General features: G+C 40.8%; 1 protein-coding gene across 4 annotated transcripts in view; it reads left to right on the top strand.

The window, feature by feature from the left end:
• Positions 1-19,788, top strand: part of NDRG3 (NDRG family member 3) — a 68,514-nt gene that overhangs the window by 10,481 nt on the left and 38,245 nt on the right. For 2 of the 4 annotated variants that reach the window (XM_030309661.1, XM_030309663.1), the window contains exons 2-3: positions 7,754-7,855; positions 18,454-18,489. In XM_030309661.1, coding sequence (XP_030165521.1) covers positions 7,799-7,855; positions 18,454-18,489 — 93 coding nt within the window. In that variant the 5' untranslated portion in view covers positions 7,754-7,798. The remainder of the gene's footprint in view (positions 1-7,753; positions 7,856-18,453; positions 18,490-19,788) is intronic. The other 2 variants (XM_030309664.2, XM_030309662.1) reach the window with 1 other exon arrangement.

Consider the following 19,788-nt stretch of genomic DNA (forward strand, 5'->3'; position numbering starts at 1 on the left):
CGTTGGAATTTTCCTCCTTACATGTAAACCTCCCTTCTCCCCTTAACTTCTTTGATAGCATAATTTTGCTTTTCTTCTTATGTCTCTGACATTTTTTTTCTTTGTCTCTCACTGGTTCTGCTTTTCTATCACTAACTTGTCTTTCAGAAAAGGCTTGCAGCTCCTCCTAGTCTCTGCTTTGATAAGCACCTGCAGATTTTCCTCATTAACTCACTCCTGCCTATACTCAGGTCTCTTAGAGGCCCATATTTTAACTCTGACTCTACACTGATTTTTGTCATCAGTTTCTCTGATTGCTTCTCAGCTCCCCCGTTGCATTATTATTGACCGTTTTGTTTCCCTTGCATCTAGAAACATGTCAAGTAAGACGTTGCTTCGGCCAAGGTCAAAGAGGTTGTTGCCTTTTTTTTCTCCTCTAGGATTTTGATGGCTTCCTGTCTTATGTTTAAGTCTTTCATCCATTTTGAGTTTATCTTTCTGTATGGTGTAAGAAAGTGGTCCAAGTTCATTCTTTTGCATGTTGCTGTCCAGTTTTCCCAACACCATTTGCTGGAGAGACTGTCTTTTTTCCATTGGATATTCTTTCCTGCTTTGTCACAGATCAATTGGCCATAAGTTTTTAGGTCCATTCTGGGTTCTCTATTCTATTCCATTGATTTATGTGTCTGTTTTTGTGCTAGTACCGTACTGTCTTGATGATTACAGCTTTTTAATACAGTTTGAAGTCTGGAATTGTGATGCCTCCAGCTTTGGTTTTCTTTTTCAAGATGCTTTGATTATTCGGGGTCTTTTCTGGTTCCACACAAATTTTAATATTGTTTGTTCTAGCTCTGTAGAATGCTGGTGTTATTTTGATAGGTATTGCAATAAATCCTGCTTCTAACTGTGACTACATTAGGACAGACTAACAAAAGCCCTTTTATGATTCCTTCTAAGGGACCCAGAGGATGCCAGTCAGGAACTCTCCTCAAACTATGAACCCCACATGCCAATCACGAGCATCCCAAACATCTATGCCACTTGCAGAGCACAAGCCTGATATTTAACCTCCAAAAGAAAAAATGGTTCTTTTCTCAGATCCCAGGCACCCTATAAACTTGATTGAGCTACTGAATGCCCAGAAGCTGAATTTTTATTTTCCTTTGTTTTAATATTGCATACATTTCATGAGGAGATAAGGTGGTTTGAATCTTTCATCACGAATCTCAGCCAGCATCTGCAATTCTCTTTTACAGTACCACTATGACTCAGTTAACTGAGACCTATACTTGTGTGCTTATTAATCACACTATAAACTGTGGCTACTTTTTATCTGGATGTCACTGTTTATCAGTAATTTATAATGACAATTTTGAAGTTTTTCCTTTTTAAAGCAGTATTGCTCACTTTGGAAAATGTGGAACCACAGAACATTGAAAAGGTATTTTACTCACAGTCCTTGCATCTAAAGACGACCACTGTTAACATTTTAGTGTGTTTCCACTTGTTCTTTTTGTCCATGTAAAGTGGTGATTTTCTGAAAATTTTCCAACCTACCCACTTTATTCCCTACTTTATCTTATTTATTTATTTATTTATTTATTTATGTATTTATGTATTTATTTATTTATTTATTTTGAGAGAGAGAACATGTGACAGCGAGCAAGCAGGGGAGGGGTAGAGGGAGAGGAAGAGCCCAATCTTATAATCTGAGCCAAAATCAGGAGTTGAATGCTTAACCAACTGAGCCACACAGGCTCTCCTTATTCCCTACTTTAATTCACTCACTTGAAAGCAGGACCCTTCAAGATGGTACTTATTCAAATGTGACTCTCTGTGGGGGGATCTGTCAAGGAGCTCCAGGGCCAGAGGAAAGCCAGAGGTGCCCTCAGTTCCAAAGTGACTGGCATTCACCTAGTGTTCCCATGCATATTTTAAAGATGAAGAAAAATGCAATGTTTGTGCCAAGAGAAACACTTAAGGGCACAAATTGAATGAGAAGCCTGTCCCTATCAACTGGGCCCAATGCAGATAACACAGGACAGTAAACTATTCTAGAGTGACTTAGGAATTGGCATCAAGACAGCAGATGCTGGGGCGCCTGGGTGGCGCAGTCGGTTAAGTGTCCGACTTCAGCCAGGTCACGATCTCGCGGTCCGTGAGTTCGAGCCCCGCGTCAGGCTCTGGGCTGATGGCTCAGAGCCTGGAGCCTGTTTCCGATTCTGTGTCTCCCTCTCTCTGCCCCTCCCCCGTTCATGCTCTGTCTCTCTCTGTCCCAAAAATAAATAAACGTTGAAAAAAAAATAAAAAAAAAAAAAGACAGCAGATGTTCACCTTCCACATTATAGGGCACTTAATGCATTCCTCCAGAGACTCAATTTTTGCTTGGTTCTTACTGTCCCAAGCCCTTGCCAATGAGCAATTCTATAATACATATAAGAAAACTAAGATCACATGGTGGAAAACTCCATCTCTGGTCTCAGCTACACACGCTGGCTCCCTCCCAGGAATTTGAGGCCTGCAGTTCCCTCATCTGCATAAATGATAGGGCTGCCAGGTTTCATCCTGGTAATAAGGGCTACTAATATTCTTATAAAGCTGGTAGGGATTTTATAAACTGCAGTAGAATAACAAAATGTTCACCCTCTTTCCCAGTTGTAGGAGGCAGAGGAAGGGCTGACAAGTAAAACACCAGCCATCCTCAAAATGAACAGTGAACCTGCTACCAAATGGATAGAGTATGAAAGGTGAAAAGTGTAATTCCTACTCTGTGCCAGGAATTATAATCTAAGCACCAAATATTTAATCCTCTCAGGCAGATATTTCCATTTCTTAGAGACAAAAAATTCAGGCTTAGAGAAGTTAAGTAACTATTCCAATATCTCACATCTATGTAAGTAATAGAGCAAGAATGTTAACAACCTTTGCTTTCCCCACTATACCATAATGTCTAGGCCTTGTGTACTGACTGTAGGATCCTGGGCAAGTTTCTTCCTCTCTACCCACAGGGGCACCTCCTTGAAGTAAAGGTAGTAGAAGCCTACAGTAATCCTATATCACCAAAGACTTGGAAGCTAGAGTGAAGTTTTGAATCATCATACACCAAAGACTTGGAAGCTAGAGTGAAGGTTTGAGTCATCATACCAGGACAAGAACCCTCGCTATCTCAGTAGGTAGCTTACAGACAAGGAGAAGACAGAATGAGGAGAGAGAAGAGAAATGAAATTCCAGCTATTACTTGGAAACTAGTTGCAGAAGCAAGAATTATTCTTGTTTGTTGTTAGAACAGTGTGCCTCAGACTTCAATGTACAATCACCTGGGGATCTTGTTTTTGATTTTAGCCAATCAGTTTTGAGTGATGGCAATCCAACGTGTGACCTCATCAGCTGAGGAGAGAAGAACATTTGAGTTGAGGTGGTGAAGAACTGAAAGGCTTAATTATAGCAACAATCCCCCCCCCTTTTTAAAGTTTATTTATTTTGAGAGAGTGAGCACACATGCATGCAGGAAGGGCACAGAAAGAGAGAGAGAGAGAGAGAGAGAGAGAGAGAATCCCATCTTGGCGCTGTCAGCACATAGTCTGATGTGAGGCTCAACCTCACAAGCCATGAGATCATGATCTGAGCCGAAATCAAGAGTTGGAGGCTTAACCAACTGAGCCACCTGAGCACCCCAGCAATCCTTAATAGAGATGAGGATATGGTATAGGAAGACCTTTCATCTAATTTCATCCTACCTTCTTCCCAAAAGGATTTCAATAAATTAAATGGGATTTTTAAAAGATTCAACAGATCAACTAGAAGGGAAATATACTAAAGAGAAGAGTTTAGTAGTCTGTTGCAGAAATCTAGCTGAAAGGTGACAAGTGTGATCACACTACTAGAATCACAGATATAAAGAAAAAGGAAGATCTGGCATAAAAAGTTGGCAAAAATAGCATAAGGTCAGAAAAGAGATTTTGCCAATGTTTTCAGTTAGAAAGAGAAAAGAATCATGGAACAATGGTGCAGTCAATAATAATGCAATGGGGTGCTGGGGAAACTGGACAGCGACATGCAGAAAAATGAACCTGGACCACTTTCTTACACCATACACAAAAATAAACACAAAAGGGATGAAAGACCTAAACGTAAGACAGGAGGCCATCAAAATCCTAGAGGAGAAAGCAGGCAAAAACCTCTTTGATCTTGGCCACAGCAACTTCTTACTCAACACATCTCCAGAGGCAAGGGAAACAAAAGCAAAAATGAACTATTGGGACCTCATCAAAATAAAAATCTGCATAGCAAAGGAAACAATCAGCAAAACTAAAAGGCAGCCTACAGAATGGGAGAAGATATTTGCAAACAACATCTCAGATAAAGGGTTAGTACCCAAAATCTATAAAGAACTTATCAAACTCAACACCCAAAAAACAAATAATCCAGTGAAGAAATGGGCAAAAGACATGAATAGACACTTCTCCAAAGAAGACCTCTAGATGGCCAACCGACACATGAAAAAAAGCTCAGCATCACTCATCATCAGGGAAATACAAATCAAAACCACAGTAAGATACCACCTCACACCTGTCAGAATGGCTAACATTAACAACTCAGGCAACAACAGATGTTGGCAAGGATACGGAGAAAGAGGATCTCTTTTGCACTGCTGGTGGGAATCCAAACTGGTGCAGCCATTCTGGAAAACAGTCTGGCTATTCCTCAAAAAATTAAAAATAGAACTACCCTACAACCCAGCAGTTGCACTACTAGTTATTTATCCAAAGGATATAGTTAATGCTGTTTTGAAGGGGCACACGTACCCCAATGTTTATAGCAGCACTATCAACGATAGCCAAAGTATGGAAAGAGCCCGAATGTCCATTGAAGGATGAATGGATACAGATGTATATATGTATACAGTGGAGTATTACTCAGCAATCAAAAAGAATGAAATCTTGCCATTTGCAGCTATGTGGATGGAACTAGAGGGTGTTACGCTAAGCAAAATTAAAGAAAGACATATCATATAACTTCACTCATATGAGGACTTTAAGATACAAAACAGATGAACATAAGGGAAGGGAAGCAAAAATAATATAAAAAAAGGGAGGGGGACAAAACATAGGAGACTCCTGTATGTGGAGAACGAACAGAGGGTTGCTGGAGGGGTTGTGGGATGGGGGATGGACTTAATGGGTGAGGGGCATTAGGGAATCTACTCCTGAAATCATTGTTGCACTGTATGATAACTGACTTGAATATAAATTAAATAATTAAAAAAAAGCAGGATTTACTTTGGTGTATTTGGTCAGTAATAGCTAAAAGATAGTCTAGAACCCATACTCTCTCCTTAGCCAAGTAAGTCAAAGCCATGCAATCTTGTATCTGGAGAGAAAAACAGAAAAATGGATTAATAGGCTACTACCTTGTGAAGACTTTTTTGATTCTCACCAATCAGAAGCAATTGTTCCTTGAACTATTACGTCCCTTCTTTTTACTTATTATTTTGTAGTTAGTTTATAGATAGCTGTCATCTCTACCCTTCAGTAAACTGGAAAGCAAGGACCTTCTTTGTATCTTCCATAATGCTGTGCACAGTGGGTATTCAATAAGTGGTTGTTGAATAGCTACATCCCCAACTCATTGAATTAGTATTTTTCCTGACTGATAAGTTCAAGGCCAAGGCAGAGGAGATGAAGCCTGGGGCTTTAAAGTCTGGGTGGAGGGGCACCTGGGTGGGTCAGTTGGTTAAGCGTCCAACTCCGGTTCAGGTCACCATCTCACAGCTCTTGGATTCGAGCCCCACGTTGGGCTCTGTGCTGACAGCTCAGAGCCTGGAGCCTGCTTCAGATTCCATGTCTTCCTCTCTCTCTCTGCCTCTTCCCTGCTCACACTCTGTCTCTTTCTCTCAAAAATAAATAAACATTATAAAAAATAAAATAATAAAGTCTGGATGGAATAACTTGTCTACAATATCCAGTATTTGCAGCCTCTCCCCATGACTTCCTGTCCAGTGTTATGGAGTAAGAATTTATGGCTCATTACTCTGCCTCCCCACCTCCATCTACTCTCTTCTCCTAGAACTCTGTTTCCCTGTCTTCTCCTTCTCTGTTGGTTATCTATTGCTATGAAACAAATCAGTCTCGAACAGGATTATTATTGCTCATAGTTTCTGTGAGTCAGGAATGCAGGTGGTGGCTTGGTAGGATGGCTCAGGTTCAGGGTCTCCAATGTGGTTGCAGTCATATATCTCTGGGGCTGCAGTCATCTGAAGTCTTGACTGGGCCTGGAACATCCATCTGCAAGGTAGCTCACTCACACGGCTGGCAGGTTGGTACTGGCAAGTTGGTTCCTTTCTACATGGGCCTCCCCAGAGGCTGTTTGAATGTCCTCACTATACTATATCTAGCTTCCTCCAGAACTAATGAGTGAAGACTATAATGTCTTGAAGCAGAAACTGTGCCTTGTATGATATAGCTTCAGATGTCATGTATTGTTGCCTCTGCCATATTTTATTACTTACACAGACCATCCCTGATTTATTTGGAGATTACATGAGTGCAGATATCAGGAGTCAAGGATCATTGAGTTGTTTAGAGGCCATCTTGGAAGCTGGCTCTCCTACTCTCCATCTACTGCTATGATTCACCAAGTAAAGGCTAATGAGCTGCCTTGGTTCATCTCCCCCTACATTCCCATTCCTAAGTCAAGGCTTCATCCTGGGCTATAGCATTAGCCTTCCATTTTTGTTCCCCTTTTAATCCTTTCTCCATACTGTTGCTTCCTGAAGCATAGCTTTGAGCTTGTTGTTCTCTTAGTTACACATCTTCAGTAACTAAACTGTACACTCCAGAAAAGCAAAGACTAGTATCTGTTGCTGCAAAAAAAAAAAAAAAAAAAAAAAAAATTACCGTAGGGCCACCTGGGTGGCTCAGTTGGTTAAGCGTCCAACTTTGACTCAGGTCATGATCTCACAGTTCATGAGTTTGAGCCTGCATCAGGCTGTCTACTGTCAGCACACAGCCCACTTTGGATCCTCTGTCCCCCTCTCTCTACCCCTCCCCTGCATGCTCGCTCGCTCTCTCTCAAAAATAAACATCTTAAAAAATAATACTTTAAAATATATATATTACCACAAACTTACTGGCTTAAAACAGCATACAACACATTTATTGTCTGACAATATCTGGGGGTTGGGAATCTGGCAAGAGTTGACTGGGTCCTCTACAAGTCTGCAGTGAAGGTGTTGGTCAGGGCTAGGTTCTCGTCTGAGGTTTGATTGGGGAACTATCCACTTCCAGTCCCATGTGGTTGTTGACAGCAATCAGTTTGTGCAGGTTGTTGGACTGAGTGTCTTAGTTTCTTGGTCTTTTGGCTGGAGGCTGTCCTCAGTTCTTTGCCATGTGGCCCTCTCACACATGCCAACTTGCTTCTTCAAAGCTAGCCAAGGAAAGTGTGTCTTTTAGCAAGACAGATGTTAAAATATTATGTAATGTCATCATGTACAGGTACTTTTGTACATTCCATCACTTGCCATTTTGGTTAAAAGCAGGCCATGGGTCCCATCCACACGCAGTGGTGGGAGGGGGTTATGCAAGGGTAAGAATACCAGGAGACAGATCATGGAGGCCACTTTAAAGTCTGTCTTCCATAACTGTTTAGTCTTCTGTTGTCTTCAGCACCCTGAGCAGTGCATGACACTAATCTCTAGTATTGCAGTGAATCAACATAGTGTGACTATTATGTTTCCAGCTTCTAGATTAAGCCTCTTTACTTCTTTCTGTTTCAGAGTTACTGATTTATTCTCGAGAATCCTCTACTCTCATCTGTCCTGATGGATGAACTTCAGGATGTTCAACTCACAGAGATCAAACCACTTCTAAATGATAAGGTAAAGACCATGCTGTTTTCACTAAAATATATATGTCCTTTCTGTGATTAGTTAATTCTCTATATTTTCTTAATAGCAACTAACTCAAAACATATTCATCTTGGGGCGCCTGGGTGGCGCAGTCGGTTAAGCGTCCGACTTCAGCCAGGTCACGATCTCGCGGTCCGGGAGTTCGAGCCCCGCGTCAGGCTCTGGGCTGATGGCTCAGAGCCTGGAGCCTGTTTCCGATTCTGTGTCTGCCTCTCTCTCTGCCCCTCCCCCGTTCATGCTCTGTCTCTCTCTGTCCCAAAAATAAATAAACGTTGAAAAAAAAAAAAATTAAAAAAAAAAAACAAAAAAAAAAACCATATTCATCTTCACTTTCGATGGAGGAAATACTTTAAAAAATAAATTTTTTAACCATCTTTTTGATATCTTTCCTTCTTTTTTCTTTCTTCCTACTTTTGTTTCCGTGGGCCAAATTCAGTCAAGTTATCCTTGAGACTGTCTTGTTTTACTGATAGAGACATTAAGGGAAAAAAATATGACAAAGTTAGGCAGAAATTATGAGAGTGAGGTTTGACTTAGAATCCAAGTGTCTTGACTTTCAGTTTCTATAAGGAAAAGTGAATATCTATGGCTGGTGATGTACATAGGCTGCAAGACTTTCCCTAATGTTTGTCAAGTCTGCTATGTGACCTTTCTGTCAACTTTGAGATTTTCATCGGGGATGTATGAATGTCAGTAATACACCTCATTTTTCTGTTAGTGTTAGAGAACAGTGAACAGCGCAGTTTAGTCACCAGAATTCAGAGAATAAAGACTGGTGTGATGGTAGAAGTTACCAAAAAGCTAAGAAAGGATTATCCTGCCTCCTGTCCGTCCCCATTCAGTAAGTGTTCCTGAAATTCCCTTTTCTATCCTCTGCTTTTGGTTTATTGTCATTACCCCTATTAAAATACTCTTGTAGGAGTGCCTGGGTGGCTCAGTCGGTTAAGTGTCTGACTTTGGCTCAGGTCATGATCTCATGGTTCGTGAGTTTGAGCCCCACATTGAGCTCTGTGCTGATAGCTCACGGCTCAGAACCTGGAACCTGCTTTGGATTCTGTCTTCCTCTCTCTCCCTGCCCCTCCCTCCACCTTTCAAAAGTAAATAAACATTTAAAAATACATACGTACATACATACATACATACATACTCGTAGCTAGGTGTGAATGAGCCCATGGCATTCTTCCCTGAGGAAAGTATTGATAAAAGGTAAGAGTAAAGGGGGCACCTGGGTGGCTTAGTTGGTTAAGAGTCTGGCTTCGGCCCAGGTCATGATCTCACAGTTCGTGAGTTCAAGCCCTGCATTGGGCTCTCTGTTATCAGCGCAGGGCCCCCTTCGGATCCTCTGTACCCCTCTCTTTCTGCCCCTCCTTGCTCATTCATATATTCTCTCTCTGTATCTCTCAATCTCTATTTAAAGTAAACATTAAAAAAAAAAAAAGTAAGAGTAAAGATGGATGAAGTTGGGATGGGGGTGCTACAACAGAAGATGCTGTTGCCCTTATCTTTTTTGGCCAAAGGCCCACCTATAACTTCTAGGGCTGTTGACTTACCATGTGTTTATTAATTTGCTATTGAATCCTGTCAGTCCCATTTTCATTCCTATGACCTCATCTCTCTACCCTACTCCCACCCCATCTTTTATCTTTTACTAGAGATTTTGCCCTCTCCTTCGTCAGGCTGCACACCTTTTTTAGCCCCTATTTGGTTTCTCCTGCTGCTTTCCCTCATCTTTTCAGAAAATCTTGACCGTCTTTACTGTCTTTTGGCTGTCCCCAAAATAATGTGCCACAAGGAGGAAGGAAATAAAATCTGCATCTGTAGAGCTTATGTATAGCCACAGAAATGAATAGTTACAAGGCAGGTGGGAGTAGACAGTTTAACTTCAGGAAGGTAGTAATCGATCCTAAACCTGGCTGATCATCAGAATCAACTGGGGAATTGTTTAGAAATAGGGAATGCTGGCTTCCACTGTAGACTAACTAAATTGGAAGGTAAGGGGAGGGAGACAGGACATACACACACACATACCACACACTTTTCTATGACCAGTGGTCTTCAGCTTTGGCTGCTTATTGGAATTACTTGGGGAGATTTAAATATCACCGATGATTTTTGGTAGAGATTCTCCAGATTCTGACTGAATTGGTCTGGGGTGTGGTTGAGCTTTTTAAAAAAAATCCTGAAATTGAGAACCATGCCTAAAGTGATTCTGGTTAGTCATTGTTGGAAACCTGTACCCTGATGGGTCTCGGATATTTGAGGACTGAGGTACAAATAGGAGGAGGATCCTTCCTGGACCCTAGAAGGGCACAGGATGCCTGAGCAGGTGCCTGCATGAAAGAGCAGTTTGTTGCATATCTCATAGAAAAGGCAGCTGGAAGAGGAAAGATTCAATATATATGACCATGGAAAAACAATAAATTAACACCTGGGTCCTCCTCTCTTGAGGCTTCAGTGATGCCTTGGCTGTGTCTAAAGTGTGCCCAAGTGGTATGGATGGAATTGTGCTCATCCCCTCACCCCAAACTTGTATGTTGAAACCCTAACCCCACATGTCACCATATGGGACATAGGGCCCTTAGGAGGTGATTAAGGTAACGTGAGGTCATAAAGGTAGAGCTTTAATCCTGTAGGACTGGTGGCCTTATAAGAGGAAGAGCGAGAACTCTCTCTCTTACACACCACCCCCCATGTGAGGACATAGGGAGGTGGTAGCCATCTGAAAGCCAGGAAGACAGCTCTCACCAGAAACCAAACCCTGCTGGAATCTTGGTCTTGGACTTTCAGCCTCCAGAGCTATGTCAGGCTGCCCAGGCAGTCGAAGACACCACGCAGTCAGTGTCTCACTTCCTAACATCTGTTAGCTTCTCTTTGATGTGCTGTTCCTACCCACTTCCTATGCTCTCTCTCTCCCTGAGAAGTGTTCCTATCTCCTCACTATTCTTGAAAGCTCCCCTGCTCCAGCCCAGCTTTGTAGAAGAAGATTGGCGTGAGGCATTCCCAAAGAGTTCCACCCTCTTAGTCCCCCTGGCCCAGTACATCAGTGCTTCTGTCTTTGCCCAGCATGTGTGTGCTTTTGCATACATTCTGAAAGGTATGATGGTAACACCCTTCATCAGGTATTTCATTTGATCCCCCAGTTGCCCAGTGGTATAGGGAACACAGATCAGTTTGTTCCCATACTGCTGATGAGAAAACTAAGGATGAGAAAGGTGAAATAGCTTACTCAGATTGAATGCCATAGAATGCTTGCTGTCAGGTAGGATTTCTCAGTCTTGGCACTGTTAATGTTTTGGGATGGATAACTGTTGTGGGGACTGTTGTGCGTATTGTAGGACGTTCAACAGCATTCCACTAGAGCAATACCACTAGATTCTCTATCCACTAGATTCCAATACCACTCAGTTGTGACAACCAAAATGTCTCCAGACATTGTCCAATGTTCCATGGGGGCACAGTCTCCCCAGGTGAGAACCACTGCCATAGGGGATAGGCCTTCAGGTGTTGATAGGAGTAGATGTCTGGAAGGTTTTTGGGGTGGGGGGCAAGTTTTTTGGCCTATCCTGCTATTATTGATTATGCACCTTTTATGTGCCAGGTGCTTTACATACTTTCTTTTAATCATCAGAGTATCCCTTTGAAGTAGATAGTATTTTTCCTCACTTAGAAGATGAAAAACTGGCTTGCCCGGTCAGTATGTGGCAGAGTCAGGACTGAAACCCAGGTCTGTCATATTCTAAACCCTGAGTCCTTTCCACTATGTGACCTCATCACCTCTGTGGCTTGCCATGTCTCTTTAAGGAAAAGCCTAGAGATGTGTATCATTTCATCTCGTCTTTTTGCCCATTTTCATAGATATACTCTTAGCTAGAAAACATTGCTGTACCCTTCCAAGCTTCAGGGAGCTAGAGGAAGTCTAGACCCAACCTGTTATGGAGAGATTTGTCCTGAGATGACTATAAGGAAGCATTCTCAGAATAGCTTTAAGCAAGGCTTATGTTAACTTGTCTCTTGTCATTTGTTGGTACTTTTCCCATTTAATTTTAGTATGCTTGTAATTTTGTCTGTGGCTCAGAATTGTGAAGAAGTGGGTAATTTTGCCATGCCTGTTTTGGCTCCAGTAATGAAAAGAAGCAATTGCCAGTGCTTATCTTTGTTTTGGGGGGCAGACATTGTATAGAAATGTGAACCGATTTTTTTTCTTAAATAGCATTTAACTATTTTTAGTGCATTTTCACAGATATTATCTTCTTTAAATCTCCCAACCTCCTATGAAATAAGTAGTTAAAGGTATTTTTAACTCCATTTTACAGGTAGGCTCAGAGAGGTTATAGTACTTGTCTAAAGGTAGTGTCTGGAAGGGTGGTGAACCCACATCTGTTGATTTCAACTTGGATCAGGGGGTCTAGGGCTCTGCCCACCACCTGCTGCCTCTTGAAGCTGGTCATTCCAACCTCCTCAACCTTATAACAAGCAGGAGAGCTGACTGATTTGTGCTTTATTTTCTCTAACCTCAACTATATTAAAGTATGCGCCAGAAAAGACTAATAAAAGAGCAAAACATTAATGATAGCAGCTATTTCTCAATAGAGAGATGATGGATGGTTATAATTTTCTTTATACTTCTCTACTGTGAGTGTATACTTTCCTTTTTGTAATTGGAACACCAGAAAAAAAGGATTTGGTACAAAATGATACAAAAATGTACAAAAATGGTACAAAAAATACTGAACCGAGTGAAAGCCAAGGGGCAGTCTTGAGAAAATAAGCAGAAAGCCACAACTGGCTTCTGCAGAATTGAGGAAACATCAAGTAGGTTGAATAAGTAGTGGAGAGAATAGAAACAAGTTATTTACCTTTTTTGGTTGTTAAAATAGAAAGTGAGGTAGACCGTATCGCAGTTTAAGTTTTCTGTCTCTACTCATGACTGGAAATGTAAGCAGAGGAGAGAAAACCCATGAATGAGCTTGTTTGTAACTTTCAGGACAGCAGAGACAGGCGAAGGGTTAGTGCCAAGGTTTCTTTCTTTCTTTCTTTTTTTTTTTTTTTAGAGTTAAAAACAGAGTTGTTGACCTTTTCATTAAAGACTATTTGTGAAGTGCTACCTCTACGATGCACTGGAGGGTGGGTGTCTATTAATGTGCTAAGAAGTGATTGTCACATATTGTCATAAGTGGCCTAGATGGGACTGGAGCAGGAAATGAGTTCCCAAGCAAGTAATGGTACCACTGTGACAGACCACTGTCAACTGGCTACAAGATCAGCAGGAGATAGTGGAAGAAGCCATAGCCACAAGCTACCTAAGGAGTTTTTAGTGCAGGAGGTCAGTGACACATGACATTAACCTGATAGTATGTTATAGAAGAGTTTATTTTAGACTTGAAATTGTACTTTTTCAGCAGTGTACAGACGATTATCTGATTGTAGACAGTTTTATCCAAGTATCTAACCTCTTTATAAATTTCTTTGTGAAGTCTTCAGTTTCTTTGTATTTTTTGAAGTCCATAATATAAGTGCTTTAAATATATATACACATATACCCACACAAACACACTCATGCATATATATATATATATATATATACATATATATATATATATATATATATATAATTTTCACTTTGGATTTTCAGCTTGATCAGATTTCTATTTAAAAATGGTTTATTGGGGGGGCGCCTGGGTGGCGCAGTCGGTTGAGCGTCCGACTTCAGCCAGGTCACGATCTCACGGTCCGGGAGTTCGAGCCCCGCGTCGGGCTCTGGGCTGATGGCTCAGAGCCTGGAGCCTGTTTCCGATTCTGTGTCTCCCTCTCTCTCTGCCCCTCCCCCGTTCATGCTCTGTCTCTCTCTGTCCCAAAAAATAAATAAATGTTGAAAAAAAAAAAATTAAAAAAAAAAATAAAAATGGTTTATTGGGGCGCCTGGGTGGCTCAGTTGGTTAAGTATCCAACTCTTGGTTTTGGTTCAGGTCATGATCTCACAGTTCATGGGTTCGAGCCCCACTGCACTGACAGTGCAGAGCCTGCTTGGGATTCTCTCTCCCCTCTCTCTCTGCCCCTACCCCACTCTCTCTCAAAATAAATAAACTTAAAAAAACTTTTTAAAATAAAGGTTTATTGATGATTGTAAAAACATTGATTTATTAATCCGTGTTAATTGATTAATCTTTATTAACAAAGAAAAAGTATTTTCTAGGCTTATCTAACCCTTCTGCTTATACAGTTACCCATCTTTCCACTTTTTTTTTTTTTAATTTTTTTTTTTTTTCAATGTTTATTTATTTTTGGGACAGAGAGAGACAGAGCATGAACAGGGGAGGGGCAGAGAGAGAGGGAGACACAGAATCGGAAACAGGCTCCAGGCTCTGAGCCATCAGCCCAGAGCCCGACGCGGGGCTCGAACTCACGGACCGGGAGATCGTGACCTGGCTGAAGTCGGACGCTTAACCGACTGCGCCACCCAGGCGCCCCTTCCACTTTCTGTTGGTAGGGATTGTCTTTTGTTACTAGAAATGCCATATTTTATTCTTTGACAGTTTTTTTTTTTCAAATTAGCTTGTTTCTAAAACTTTTATTATTGTAACAACTCCTTCTCCCCACTTTAGTTCCTAAAGTGCATGTAACTTTGGTGTTCATTTCTTACTCAAATTGAATATCTCTATTTTGAGATGCTTATAACCTTTAAAAATGATGTTTACTGTGTTTACTGAGTGCCAGGACTGGGAATAGAGGTACCCTACCATACTTCAGATTCACAGAACAGGTATATTTGCCCCAAATCTCTTCCTGTTGGTAGTTGGTTCTAAGGTCTTATGCATCTTGTCTTTCTTTATATCTGTTGTTTTCTGTCTTTTGAAACTATATATGCCTCTTGACTAGATCTCATGTCGGGAAACTACATTTCTTTTCTCCCTAGCAATTGTTTTTTAAATTCCCCCCATCATCCTTCTTTTCATATTTCTCTTCATTCATTGATCTATTCTTAGTTGCTTCTTGCTTATTCTCCAGGCTTATAATATTTGAGAGAATGACGTTTTAATCTACCTTCTTGAGCTGCTTCATTTATCTTCATTCACCTTCTACATGTAGTCTTGAGGCTACACCAGGAAATACTCCCTTTGGCTGGCGTCTACCTTGACTGCAACTTTCAGTAATTATTTTTTTCTTGGCCCACTCTTTTTTACTGTCTTCCTCCAATTATTCTATTATTTTAATTTTTTCTTGACTCCTTTTCTGCTAATTAAGTCTGCTTAGTGCAAGAATCTCTCTGAACATGGAATTAATGGTATCTTCAAAATGGACAGAAAGAAAAAAGAAAACACCCAGAACTTGAAATTTCTGGGAATTTTGTTAGAGTATAACCATGTACCTCTAATATCAGAGATAGGTAAGTCCCTAGGGAATTCTTTCTTCTAGGATGCACCCAGTGAGTAGTATTGAATTTTTGATGAATTCAGAGAATATGGCTTCAGTTTACCACAGTTGAGAGGGGACCAGCTAATGATCTCCATTCAGAAACTCTGGATGCCAAATACTATCAAACAGACTTAATCATATCCTTTCTCTGGGATGATCACTCAGGAAGCCTGTAGTCACTCTCCAAGACCACCTGTGCCTCTTTAAAACAACAACAATAGGGGCCCCCAGGTGGCTCAGTCGGTTAAGCGGCCGACTTCGGCTCAGGTCACGATCTCGCGGTCCGTGGGTTCGAGCCCCGCGTCGGACTCTGGGCTGATGGCTCGGAGCCTGGAGCCTGTTTCAGATTCTGTGTCTCCCTCTCTCTGACCCTCCCCCGTTCATGCTCTGTCTCTCTCTGTCTCAAAAATAAATAAACGTTAAAAACAACAACAATAACAAGTGTTATACTGAGGAATGTATAGAATTGTTGAGTCACTACCTTGTACACCTGAAACTAATATAACACCACATTAATTATACTGGAATTAAAGTCAACAACTGTTAGATAGTCTTTGTCCAGTTACAGTACCTTTTTTCTGGGAGTCTAGCTGTGAATGTTGGATAAGGAATATGTAGTTGTTTTTTTGCTAGATAGTTAATGAAAAAGGGTGGCTTTGGTTTCTGGAGAGAATTGCCTCTTTCTCCTTTTGGTATTTCAGAGGTTTTGTGCTCATCTCAGGCTTTAGGAACTCAAAAAATGCCTCATGACTGTGATCATGTGGTTGTGAGGAAGGAAAACTCATGCATACAGTGACAGCTGCTTCCCAAAGAGCTCATCCGAATTTGTGTCTCTCTTCTATGACCAAGATTTTAGTTCAGTCTAAAGTGATTTTCTTTAATCTTTCTAAGTCTCTAAAGGAACCTCTGGGAAGCCAAAAGATTGAAGTCTAATATGGTCTGTTTGTATATCATTATACATTATTCCTCAAAAGATTAAATGAATCTTTAAATCTTATATTACAAAATAACAAGTTACAAACATATTTTTTGTATCATACCAAATCCTTTTTTTCTACTTTTCTAATTACAAAAAGGGAGTTACTTCCTTATTGTAGGAAAGTACAAAGAAAATTATAATCATCCATCATCTCTCTATTGAGAAATAGCTGCTGTCGTTAACATTTTGGTATTTTTCTGCTAGTCTTTTTTTGGTGCATATTAATGTAGTTGAGGTCAAATTGTAAAGACTGTTTGTATCCTTTATTTTTGCTTAGTCACCATATCCTACTTAAACCATCTACCCTAGTAGTGCATGAGAGGGCCCTTCCTTTTGCTTTTCACAATCTAACTAGAAATTAAATGCAGTGACTTCTCTGAAGGACTTCTCAGGCATTTTGTGGGGCTAGTGGGAGCCGTGGAACATTATGATCCTTGTTGCCAACGACAGCATTCCTCAGAGATGTGCTACCCAGTCCCATTTGCGTGGTGTCTTAGGTGTCCTTCCGTGCTGTGACTGCATCAGACTTTATTTTGTGAATGTGGTTTCATGCCAGGAGCAATATTTCAGACTAGCTGTCTCTACCACTCTTTCCTGTTCTTGGTCCCATCTTCTGTCTCTGTGATTGGTAATCTGTTGTGACTTCACTGCCGATTTTAGAGAAACAAGGGTGTGCTCCTCCCTAGCCTTGTTCTTTCAGAAGCTTTCTGCTTCTAGATCAGTGCTATCCAGAAGTTCTCAGTAATGGAAATGGAAAAATGGAAATTCTGCAATAATGGAAATGCTCTGTATCTGCACTGCCCAATAATAGAGTAGCTACTAGCCACATGTGTCTATCAAGCACTTGAAATCTGAGTAATGTGACAGAGAAACTGGATTTTTTATTTTAATTAATTTTAATTGCCACATGTGGCTAATGGCTACCCTAATAGATAGTGTCACTCTAGATTATCTCAGTAGGTTCTGCTAGTTAACTCTTATAGAGAGGACAGTTTATATCTTAGAGGTTTTATGTGTGTGTGTATGGTTGGTTGGTTGGTTTGTTTTTACACAGTGGGCTGTGTTTCTAACCTGTCTGTTTTGTTCTGCCAGCAGTGTGGGTAGAGGATACAGAACTGTTTCTAAGAGGATCTTGAAAAGGGGTATCGGACTTCTTCATACTCCCTTGGGATCAGAAATCTAGATCCTGTCTGGAGGGGCAGCTTTTGGGAACGTGTTTAGTAGTGGCTCCACATCTCTTGGAAGTCAATTGTAGACAGAACAGATATGTTACTCTAACACAGTTTCTAAATAATGAGACATTTTCCCCTGGGGGGTGGGGGTGTTTACTTATGAAAGATCAGGTCAGAATGGTTTTTTCCCCTCTCAGATATATCACTCATTATCTTTTTTGTATACTCTTAGGTCATATTTTTGCAACTCTGGCATCTGAAATGCTATAAAAATGCCTCTGAGTCATTGCCATTGATTTTTTTTTTTTTTCCCAAACAAACATTACTATGATATAATCTCATTTTAGAAGTCTGGTGAATTCTCCTTGAATCTTTTGACTATGTTCTACTTTTGAAATGACTCAGTGACTTGTCCTTTTTCCTATCAGCAATTTTATGGGATGCAACAGATAGGCCAGTGTATTAGGAATCCTGTTTTGTCTGTCTTTCCCTCTTTCAGTGATATTGCCTTTTTCCCTTGTTAAATTACAAGTCTTCCATTTCTGATCCATCTATATCTTTGTTCTCTTCTTGATTCTTTCTTTAATTCCTGGTTCTGGGCACCCTGGCTCCTGCCCTCCTTTGCTCCTCTCAGGGTTGGCCTCCAACCCCTTTTTCCCAGATACTTTCTGTGTGGGTTGTGACTGTGCCCTAAGACTTTGATCCTTGTTTTATCCTCTTCCCACAGGTTCTCACTGCTCTCTTTAGGGAGGGAAGCAGGAAATTACATTACTGGGCAGCCAGGCTCTTTTCCTTTATCTTTACAGGAAGCCTGCCAAAGTGTAATCTTACCTTTTACATGTTAGGAGCCCACCCTGTCTCTGAAGCCTTTTGATGAGAATCATTTTAGTTTTATGGTGACCAAAAGGCTGCACGTGCACTGCTTGCACTGTGAACTGAATTTGCTGCACATTTGGGGAAGCCACATGGGGAAACTGACTGTGTTTTCTGCCTTCTGTTGACAGACTGGTACACGAAACTTCCAGGACTTTGACTGTCAGGTAAGGACTGTACAAGCACCAAGGGGGGCTATGTACAGGATTTCTGCAGTGCTTCCCTCCCTGTGCTGGTGGCCTTGTAGAAGTGGATCTCTCTTCATAGCTAATCATAACTCCTTCATGTTCTTTTGGTCATTGGATCAGGTTTATTTAAAACGATTTGCTGTAGTGTTCAAAAATTGCCTGCCAGGTGCCTGTGTTATGGTTGTATGTTACTGGGTTGAGCTGTCACTTTCTGATTAAGAACTCCATTGGAAACCCCAGTCACAGGTGTTAAATGGAGTGGTGTCACCTCACTGCAGAGAAGGTGGGGGAGGAGAGTTTGGAGGGGAGACTGATCAACAAAATCTTTTTCTAAAAGAAAAAGACAAATTAACTAAGTATCATTAATACAAAATGGAGATTTCTTTTGGCTTTATGCTTGGAGATGCAAAATTCAACTTGAGTCATTAGTCCTTAATTAAATGATATTATTCTTCCTAGTTGCTTTTGCCTGTAGCTCTATTGCCAATTTGCAGATCAATAAAATGAACCAGCATCTCTCCATCTACCTAATTTATCTGTTGACTGGCCCTGAAAGAAATGGGAGGAAGAAGTGAGTACATGGAAATGAGAACCTTATGTTTGGAGATGGATTCATAGCAGTGGCTGTCTGAAGCAACATGAAGTAAACTCAGAGGGTACTAGGCAGAGAAGGAAGGTGTGGAAAACCAGCTTCCTTGCTTCCAGGATTCAGCCATCCTGTATATGCATAGGCAAATAGTTATTTTCAGATATGCATTTTATGTTAAGTACATTGGAGTCTGTCTATAGCATTAGCATCGAAAGGAAGAACTAATACTTATCTTGCATGCACACTTACATCATAGCAATATTGGGTACCTACTGTAGATACTAAATATACACATCTCCAGTTCTTGGAGCACTATCACAAGGTGGTTCTTATTATCCTTGTTTTACAGACAAGGAAATTGAGAGTCAGGTTTCATAACTTGCCATTGGGTGGAATTGGGGTTGCAAAACCCCACTCTTCCTGGATCTGTTGCTTGTTCTTTCCCATCTGAAAATGTCCACAGCTGAGATGTTGTAAGGAGTTGAGTTGTTCTGAAAGCTGAAATTCTTTAACAGAACAGCTGAAACTGATTTTGTTAGGGGATAGGCTCATAGCATTGTTACAGATTTCTGAATCCCAGTATCAAACACCTCTTGGTATGACTATTTGGTACTTTATATATATAAGAGAATCAACTTAGTGCTGTTAAAGTCAAGTTTGGGTTTACTTGTTTTTAACTTGACCTAATT

The sequence above is a fragment of the Lynx canadensis genome, chromosome A3 (genome assembly GCF_007474595.2).
Source record: "Lynx canadensis isolate LIC74 chromosome A3, mLynCan4.pri.v2, whole genome shotgun sequence".
Classification (NCBI taxonomy): domain Eukaryota; kingdom Metazoa; phylum Chordata; class Mammalia; order Carnivora; family Felidae; genus Lynx; species Lynx canadensis.